This window comes from Camelina sativa, chromosome 17 (genome assembly GCF_000633955.1).
Source record: "Camelina sativa cultivar DH55 chromosome 17, Cs, whole genome shotgun sequence".
Classification (NCBI taxonomy): Eukaryota; Viridiplantae; Streptophyta; class Magnoliopsida; order Brassicales; family Brassicaceae; genus Camelina; species Camelina sativa.
In genome coordinates this window covers 35,393,392-35,403,704 of record NC_025701.1, presented here as the reverse complement: position 1 = coordinate 35,403,704, position 10,313 = coordinate 35,393,392, and the positions used below count along the sequence as shown (strand labels likewise).

Genomic DNA, 10,313 nt, shown 5'->3' with positions numbered 1-10,313 from the left:
CCTAGATTAGGTAGGTAGATATGAAAACAAAACCTTTGGGATTAGATTTGAATATGAATAAAGGCCAAAGCTGGAGGGAGATTCGTAGAGTCAGATTTGCAGAACTTCTTCAATGAAAAAATAAAGAGAAAAAGATGATAGATTGGAGTTGAGACACATCTGTTTTTAGATCTTTTTTTTTTTTTTGGAGAGCCATGATATATTTGAGAGAGAGACAAATAAAATAAAAGAGAATCTAGGGTTTTCATATTTATCTTTGTAAGCCACAAAATATTTTGTGGGTATATGTGGCTGAATTTTCTAGAGCAACAATATTGAAATTTTTGAGAGAGGAATTTTTGAGAGAGAGAGAGATCACATAAAAATTAGGGTTGACTTACAGAGAGAAGTATATATATGGGTAAACTATCCGGTTAGGTTAAAATCAAGGAATCGATACACATTCGGTTAGGTTCAGCTATCGGTTTGGTTAAATTATCGGTATTAATATAATGTTAATAGTTGATGGCATAACAAAGTCAACCACAAATAGTCCACAGAGAAGTCTACATAAGCAAAACTCTAAATCATATAATTTTAACCTAATCAGTCTTTCCTCCCTTAATTTGACTCGTTTATAGGTAAATTTATTTTATTCCAATGCAGGAAGTCTATGTGGTTATTACTTGGTCAATAGGTTTATCAAATTATTTTTTATAATATTTTTAATTAAAATTTAAACTATAATTAAGGAGTAGACCAATTGTTATGTTTTCTAGTTGACGTTAATTTGTAATCGACCTTAAAGAAATCTATTGCAGACTTCCTCCGGGTTACATTTATTATTTCGGCTTGTGTTTTTTGTTTGGTCGTAAGGAAGTCAACTGTAATTTCAGTACCCTTAGTGGTTATGTTTCTCAAATATCGAATATGAGATCTAGTATTGCATTCAAGGCCAAATAATGATATACAAAATGCAATTGTCCCATCATTGTATGGCACATGATCTAGTCGGCTATGTTCTCTGTATTTTAGACATATATCTAAAATTAATTTAGACTACAACGGACAAGATTACGCCGTTTGCGTTTTTGCGTTTTCTAATACGCTATTAGGTCATTATGCGTGTTAGCCTTTCAATTTTGGTTGGTCCGTGATATAGACCATAACTAATTTAACCAATTCATTGCCTACCCCTACTAGCCTTCTTACTTAGCCCGATAGTATCACATTATTTGATGCTTTTTGTAAGTACCTCTAATAAATCGAGTAATCAAAATATAATAGAAACCTGCAGATCTTAACCCTGTAACAGACCCATTACGGTTTGTATATCTTATTATATAAAGTTGGTTTTGAAAGTTAGCCATTAACAAATTTTGAAAGTTAGCGATTAACAAGATTTTGACATGTGTAAATATTAATATTTAATAGGTAAAATTTGATTACAATGAAAATATAAAAAAAATTGTTTTTAAAAAATATTAATAATGTAAAAAGATAATTATCAAAAATTACAGAATTTATAAAAAAAATACAAAGTTTTTTAAATAATTATAAGGAGATATATATATATATAAAAGTGGAAATTCTAATATTATATTTTTAATTTTAAGTTATTAATTATAAAAAAATATAAAAACTGGGATGAAGGAAAATTTACATTTAATTATTAAATCTTAATTTTAAAAATACTCACTTCTATATAATCGTAGGTCATATATTTAAATAATTTATTCAAAACACTGCTTTCAAATTTGTTTAATTGGAATATTTTTTTAATGGGAGAAAAAAAATTCTAATTTTTTTAAACCAAATTTTTGTCATACGTTCTCCTTTTTCAACTGGGAATCTTATTTTATAAAGTTGGATTTTGAAAGTTAGCCATTAACAAGATTTTGACATGTGTAAATATTAATATTTAATAGGTAGAATTTGATTACAATAAAAATAAAATATTTTGTTTTTAAAAATATTAATAATGTAAAAAGATAATTATCAAAAATTACAGAATTTATAAAAAAATACAAAGTTTTTTAAATAATTATAAAGAGATTTTATATATATATATCTATATATATATTTCATAAAATTCGAAATTCTAATATTATATTTTTAATTTAAGTTATTAATTCTAAAAAAATATAGAAAAAGCGATTAAGGAAAATTTACATTTATTTATTAAATCTAAATTTAAAAATACTCACTTCTATATAAACATAGGTCATATTTAAATAATTTATTCAAAACACTGTTTTCAACTTTGTTTAATTGGAATATTTTTTTAATGGGAGGAAACAAAATTCTAATTTTTTTAACCCAAAATTTTCTCATACTTTCTCCTTTTTTCAACTGGGAATAGGTAATGTTAATATGTTGGCCCAAAAAAAGATTAATATATGCGTCATCTTTTCCTAATACTGTATTTTAAAATTTATTATAGTATTTTTAGATTATTTTATTTAATTTATATTTTTGTCTTTTCATTATTTGAGATTCATATATTACCATGCCTATAATTTTATATTTTTTCTTCAATTATACCAAATTAATTTTCTTCTAATTTATCAACCTTGATTGGTTTGTCATAAACCCTTTTTTTTTTAAACATAAATATTACCATTATTCATTCAATCCCAAAGAGAGATAACGAGTAGAAGCTCATCAATCTAACAGATGGATAAAATAGCCTAATTAAACACAATCTTACAACAAACATAGATAGATAGATTGGAAAAACATAAATCATTGTTAACAAAAAGGTTTAAAATAATTGATTTGGCCACATATGTCATCAAAATGCAATTATTTTTTCGGTCAAACTTCATGATGGGTGACCTCCCTGGAAGTGATTGTCAGAACCGTGCGAGTGAGGACAAAACACAGAAATTTGTTGATTTGTAGGATCGGTAAACAAGTTTTTAAAGTCTCCCAAACGTAACAAACCGGCCATCAAATATAAGTGGATCCACGGGCCGGGAATAGATGTAGGGCCCATTTAGGAAGGTTGGCCCATGTACTGTGAGTGGACATAAGCTCACTAATCAAGGTGGTGGTTGAGGCGTTACAAAGACAGATGCTACATCAAGGTGTGTCAAAGACACTTCTACAAATATATTGGGAAGTTTAATATTAATTACTATCAAAAAGATTTTGTGATATTGGAAAAATGTTTTTACTTTTATTGGTTGTTAGAGCAAGCCATTTTGAGATAACAAAAAGACGTTAGCATTTCTCTCCACATAGGAGGAGGGCAGAACCGATGTTCTCTCTATGGTGGTGATGGTTGGACACAAGGTTATCTCCCCAAGGAAGCAAGGTGGAGGAGGTTGGACGCAAGGTTATCTCCCCGAAGGAGGAAGGTGGAGCCAAGGTTCTTTCCATGGTAGAGGAGGTTGGACACAAGGTTCTCTCCATAACGGATGAGGGCGGAACCGAGGTTTTCTCTATGGTGGTCAGACATTATTTTGATAATACATCATCGATTAGTATATAATGCAATATATAAACACAATAAGTCAGTAATTTTACTTTCACTTCTGCATAGTTAGTATCACAAATACATTGAGAAATTTAATATTAGTTACTATCAAAAGATTTTGTAACATTAGAAAAAAGTTTTTTACTTTCATTGGTTGGTTGAGCAACCCATTTTGAGATAGCAAAAAGACGTGAACATGTTCTCTCCACACAGGAGGAAGGCAGAGCCAAAGTTCTCTCTATGGTGGAGAAGGTTGGACAGAAGGTTATCTCCCCAAGGGAGGTGAAGGAGATTGGACGCAAGGTTATCTCCCCAATTGAGGAAGGCAGAACCAAGTTTCTTTCCATAAGGGATGAGAGCTGAGCCGAGGTTTTTCTCCATGGTGGTCATATTATTCAAAATGTTTTTTGAGCCAACAATTTTATGTAATTTATTTTTATTCACAATGTTTTTTGAGCCAACAATTTTAATAAATAAAATACTATACAGAAGTGAAAATAAAATATTGTAGTTGGTTTAATGTGTTCATATTCACATTTTCTAGGTGGTGATAAAAAATTTATTTGTAACATAGAATATATTTAGATGTAAAAAATACACTTTTAATAGTAACATACATAAAAGATTTGTAAATGGATATAAATCAATGTATTATAACGAAATAAAATTTATTAGTAACATACAACAAATTTTAATATATTTTTATTAAATTTAATTTAATTTATAAAAATTTTAACCCGCATATTGGGCGGATCCTCATCTAGTACAGAATAAATTCACGATATGTAGGCTGTAGCACAATGGTTAAGTCAATTATCTTAACAATACGGTTGAGTTATATACATTACGGCAAGGAACAATATCCTTCCAAAAACAAAGCCCGATACTCCAAGGGGCGGACATAAAAGAGAACCTTCAAGAAAAAGGGCAAAGTGAAGCAACCAAGACAAGACCAGTTTCTCTGTTTTTATGGAAAACTCATAGAGAATAAAGATCTCTTGTCTTCCAATGAGAGAGCTAAGAAAAAAGGTTTAGTAAATATGTAAAACTGAAACAGTAAACAATTTACTAAATCGAGACTTATTAAGATTACTAAAAGAATGGAGAATATTATAATATAAGTCAGGTAAACTGTTATCGATTTGGCTATACAACGCAAGATCCTAAGTCCTAAGCCCTTTCTTCTAAACCAAACAAGTCTAGCAAACCAAAAAAAGATAAAGAATGGGCAAGCATTGTGAAGATTTTCCCAAAAAGTTTGTTTATTATGGTACTACTTTCTCTAAGAAACTCCCAAAATATCACCTTCCATTAGCTGGAAACGAGGCTTGAGCCTGTCGGTTGTCGTCTCGCTTAGCCTTGTCGGCTTGAGCCCTTCGTACAGCCAACAAGATCTGCCTTTCATGTTCTTTCAACATTTCATCCAAGTTCCCTTCTCCTGGAATCAATGGTCCTGAGTATTGAATCCTCCCTCTCTTCTCACCATCATAACTCTGTTTTCACCAAATTTTGATCAGCCACAAAAAATATACAAACACAGGAAACTAACAACAACAATGTAAACACAGTTTTTTTTGTTATTACCATTATTGGTTCTTTGCTAGAGGATGAGGGGTCATCTTTCCTGAAACCATTAGGTTTCTCAAGCAATCTTTGAGACAAATTGAAATTCTCAGAACCATCTTCAAGCCAGCGTTGATTCACTATCGCATCTCTCATACTACCAAACTGTGATCCATCTCTAGTAGGTGCCATTGAGTTTGAGAATCTTGACAATTGGGCTGCCCCGCGTTGGACATAGGACCTTTGTGTTCTCAGTTGGCTTGATCCGTTTGAATGAACGTCTCCGTTTGTGTAGACTGGGTACGGATTTTGTGCAGTATTGCCCTTCAGTGGTTCCATCCGGAAGCCATTACCAGAATCTCCCTCAGGATTGAATTTCTCACTCACACTTGTCTGGTTAGTCTCTCCTAGACGTTTCTTTGAGAACGAAAAATTCAAAGCAATCAGATACAAGCATAGGCATACATACACATACACACACCTTCATCTACAGACTCAGAAGTTACCTGTATTGATGTCAGTAATTCAGCATTAGCACTAGGAGCCGGTACAGCTCTGGACTCTTTAGACAACCGTTTCGGTTCATTCTGTTTACTGCTTGCACCTTTCCTTCTGCACGTAAGCAAATTAGGATATACTTAAATGTTACTGAAATAATGCTGAGAAATAACTTGTGTAAAGGGTTCGTAGATCTGAATCTTACCTTCTTGCTTCCTCCTCTCGAAGCTTGGCATCAAATTCTTTTCTTGGCCGATATCTTGGTAGACTTGACGGCTCGCTTGGAAAAGGTTTTGTTGTGAAAAACTGTAAAAAAGGAATATTGAAATGTATGTATAAGCGACAACGTTACTGATTTGCATTTCTCAATTAAAGCATAAAAATTAGACAGACAGTGAAAAAAGGTTATTAACCTCGCTTTGAAGGGCGGAGGATGCAGTTCCACGTGCATCTGGTTCTACAGCTAGAAGAACCTCAAGGAGGGCCAAAGCTGAAGGAGGAAGATCTTTAAATGTATCGGCTACACATCGCTTGTAAGGATGTTGAGGTTTGAAAATGGTTGCATGCCGCAAACGTGATCTTCTCCAATACTCCTCAGAAGGTGATCCGCAGAGTTTAAAGATCTTGTGCATCTGCTCTACCTATTCATATAAGAAACAAAAGGCTCTTTTGATATTCATTTTCTGCATTGACATGTCTATATGCCTTCCTACTATAACATTCAACTTGTTTGGCGTAATCAAAGCCAAAATGTCAAATCTTTGAAAAAGGGAATTTTTTTTCGTAAAGGAAACTAAACCTCGGTTCTTCCGGGCAGAAGAGGCTTTCCAGTGAAAAGTTCAGCAAGTATGCATCCTGCGCTCCACAGATCAACAGTAACTCCATAGTCAGTTGACCCAAGCAGAAGTTCAGGTGGTCGGTACCACAATGTCACAACACGGCTAGTCAGAGGCTGCTTCTGTTGACCCCGGTAAAAGTTAGAAAGACCAAAATCACCAATCTTAAGATTATTGTTACGATCCAGCAGAAGATTTGAGCATTTGATGTCACGGTGCAACACACCACAGCTATGGCAGTGTTCTAACCCAAGCAGCAATTGCTTCATATAACATTTAATCTAGCAAAAAGCATATCAGATGTTACAAAAACTGATTATAACCACACCAAAGTCATTAACAATCGCATAGCACACACACTTGAGATTTATCTATTTACCTGTGCCTGAGAGAACTTAATCCCAGGGGTTGATGCAAGACCTGCGAGATCATGGTCCATATATTCAAAGATGAGATACATACTTCCTGAAGCCTTTGATATGATCAGCCCTTCAAGCTTCATAACATTTGGATGGTTAAGTCTTCGAAGGATGATTATCTCCCTCGCCATGAACCGCACACTCTCAGGATCCATATTAGCAAACCGAACCTTCTTAAGTGCAACTATTTGATTAGTTTCGAGATCACGGGCTCTGTACACACTGCTATACGTCCCTTGCCCAATCTGCAATCGAAAACAACAACAGAACCTTAGCGTCATCTAAGCTTTAAAGACTCCAAATCTAATTAAAAAGCCACTCACCATCTCCAACTTCTCAAACGAATCAGCACTACGAGGAAGCCATCCATTGATAGCTTCACCAGCAACTGAAACTAACCATGAAGGCCAACCAGCAATAACTTTAGCTGCTCTATCTCCATTACTAACACTACCAATCCTACTCATTCTAGGCTGCAATGGTCCTACATTATCAACTAACTCCAAAACGTTTGCTTTCTGCAACACAGATTCACAAGCTTTCCTCTCAAAACTAATCTCTTTCTTCTCCTCCTCTTCCTCTTCCACTTCCTCATCCGAGAAAGTGTCCTTGGTCTCATCATTAGGTATCAGCCTCAATGTAGCTTCGTTTCCATTCACACCTGCTTCCTCTGAATCAGATTGTTTCTTTGAAGCTTTAGGATTCTCTTTACCAATACTCACATGATTCGTCTCGATGTAATCATCATTAGTTCGTACTCCTTTTGAGCAAATACAACCCATAATTTGAATCTTCTTCCTTCCTTCTTCACACAAACAAATTCAACATTTAAAGATTCAACCTTTTTGAAACCCACAATGCAAAGATTTGAGCTTTATGTATCCGAACAACGAAATTGATGAAAAAGAGAGAAGTTTTTATAATAAAGACTCGACTTTAAAGGAACCCAGAAACCAATTCTGGAGGATATATAGAAATCCAGATCGGCAAAGAAGAAAAAGGTGAGATTTTTGTAGATCTAAACGAAACTTTGAAATTTTCAGATCAACATTGTTGATTACGAAACTAGTCTGACTTGGTCAAGTAAACGAAGAAAACAAAAACGCTAAATAGAGAGAGAGAGCGAGAGAGAGAGAGAGAGAGAGAAAGATCGTAGAAGTTTTGTGAAAAGAGAGATTTTCGGATCTGAGTTGAGTTGGTTTCATTAGTCCAAGAGTTGAGGAAAATGAAAATTGAAATCAGAGGTAAGTGGGTCGGTTGGTTTAGGGTTTACAAAAGGAAATTTTGTGAGAAAAATGGAGAAAATAAAATTTAAAAAAAAAAAACCAAAATTGGTGAAGAAGGAAACAAATATAAGCAAGAAAAGCAAAATAATGAAAAAAAAAAGAAAAAAAAAGAAGCAAAATAAAAAGTCACAGGTCAGCCAGGATCTGGGATATTATTAATATAATTATAAACTACTAGATTTTCTCAGGTAAATTAATTAATTACAAATACTTTCTTTTAAATTTGGTTTTTTTTAAGTTTAGGTTACCCTACTTGTTTTGGTAATATTGTCCATTGGGCAAGCCTATGCACTCCCAATAGATTAAGCAGATGAGGTAATTTGTTCTGAAAAAATACCCAAAAAAAACGTGACTTATCAGAGCCGTTGCACAAACTATTAGAGTCACAAACCCAAAACCATATTAAGGCCAATATTTTTAATGGATACAGTACTGTTCACATTTACCACTACATGAAACATTAACGACATCTGAAGGCCGAAAATTTACATATTATTGCCACATATTTCATCAGTTTTTGCCTGGGACGGGCTCTGTATTTAATATTTACCAGGAAATACATTGAATTTTTTTTATTATCTTTATACTTGATAAAAAATACATGAACTATTCTAATTTTCAGATTTCCTACCTCTTATGATTACAGTTTTCCAATGACATAAACATAATCGAAAACAATGTTAGACCCTTCTTCTTTCTTTTAAATCTCTACAACAACACGATGAAAATCTCACAAAATCATATGTTAAAAAAAAGAATTGAGTTTTAGATTCTTAAGTTTGTGTCAAAATTCTCTAAGCATTATTAGTTTACCCCTAACTTGAGTCTCGATGGCTTTGCTCTTCATTTTTTTTTAATCCAAAACTAGAAAATATAAGTTTTTGACGAATTTATGACTAGAAAATATAAGTTTTTGACGAATTAATGACACCCACAAGAGTTTGACCAAGTTTCTCGACAAACTAATCACTATTACTTAATTACAAATTAGTTGGAAATTTGTCGGATTTTTCTAACTACCAATTCGGTCGAATATGGTAGTTGGAAATTTGAGATGTTCTTCTATATATGCTTCAAATCTCAAACATCAAGATGTCCACTTTCGTTGCGATATTCATCTAAAAACACAAGGATTCGTCTCTCTGGTAAAACACAAACCAATGCAAAAGCCGAAATAAACACGAAGATTTTTTTAAAGTCATTAAACTTTGATCATTGACTTAATGATTAGCAATCTAGAGAAAATCCACTAAACATACAAAATAAGATCATTTTCAATGGTTTTTTCTATTTTTACTTCTAAAATGGAGGAACTCAATAGAGGTGACTTTTGCTCCAATGGATACCTCTATTTTTTCCTCTAAAAAGAATATTCCGTAGAGATTCCTTTTTTTATTTTACTATTAATACATTTTACTTATAAAAGTTGCAAACTAACCCATTTATTTTAGTATTTGTGAAACGTTCATAAAATTATGATATTATTTAACATTCATAAATATTATTTAAATATCACATTTATTAAAATAAATACATTGCATCATATTACTAAACTATTTAAATATATATTTTATTTATTTTGATCATAAATATAAGAGTGTTAAAAGTTCAAGGACCACTTTATAAATAAAAAAGTTCAACTCTATTATAGAGGAAAAAATAGAGTTTCTCTATATATAGAGGAAAAAATAGAGATCTCTATTATAGAGATAGAAATAAAAATGGGTTGGAGTAGATTTTACTCTAAAATAAAGTTAAAAAGCAAATAAATAGGTGAGCTGGAGATGTCATAAGACATTGCTTTTTGTTCAAAACAGACCAATCATCTAAACTGCTCTACGAGCAAGAAATACAATCATCATCAGAATCCTAATCCTCTTTCTCATCACTACTCGCATGGTCATCATTACCATCAAACTTATACTCATCCAATTTGAAATAGTTGTTTATTAACCATGGTTTATCACCCTCTCCTTCCTTAATTTTACCTTCACATTTTCGAAATAACACCTTCCAAATACACAAAACAAAGAACCAGACAAGAAAAAACAAAATTGTAAACAAAGAAATCACCAATAAACAAGTCCGTGTTAATTTCCAAAAATAAAAGAAATCTTACCTCCAAAATGTATTCAGCCAACCGTCGATTGAACATTCTACTTTCGTCCCCATTCTAATGCATCTCTTTAAGCACATTTTGTACACCTTTAAGCTGCACCCGACGTAATTCGATATTGCAAGTTCATTATAT

The 10,313-nt window shown here is 32.6% G+C and overlaps 1 protein-coding gene across 1 annotated transcript; it reads right to left on the bottom strand.

Moving 5' to 3' along the window:
• On the bottom strand, positions 4,323-8,075 carry LOC104759025 (probable serine/threonine-protein kinase At1g09600). The gene is made up of 8 exons (XM_010482002.2): positions 7,100-8,075; positions 6,737-7,021; positions 6,321-6,638; positions 5,935-6,162; positions 5,727-5,827; positions 5,530-5,635; positions 5,045-5,440; positions 4,323-4,953 (listed from the first exon to the last, which is right to left on the bottom strand). Exons 1-8 carry the CDS (start codon positions 7,556-7,558, stop codon positions 4,762-4,764), a joined length of 2,085 nt encoding a protein of 694 aa, XP_010480304.1. The 5' UTR covers positions 7,559-8,075; the 3' UTR covers positions 4,323-4,761.

Bases quoted from the DNA above. Each gene is read 5' to 3' on its own strand.
- LOC104759025 (XM_010482002.2), bottom strand. From the start codon at position 7,558: ATGGGTTGTATTTGCTCAAAAGGAGTACGAACTAATGATGATTACATC. The intron at 5,828-5,934 runs GTTAATAACCTT...CCTTTTTTACAG, and splicing joins CCTCCGCCCTTCAAAGCGAG to TTTTTCACAACAAAACCTTT. The intron at 4,954-5,044 runs GTAATAACAAAA...TGGTGAAAACAG, and splicing joins CTAGCAAAGAACCAATAATG to AGTTATGATGGTGAGAAGAG.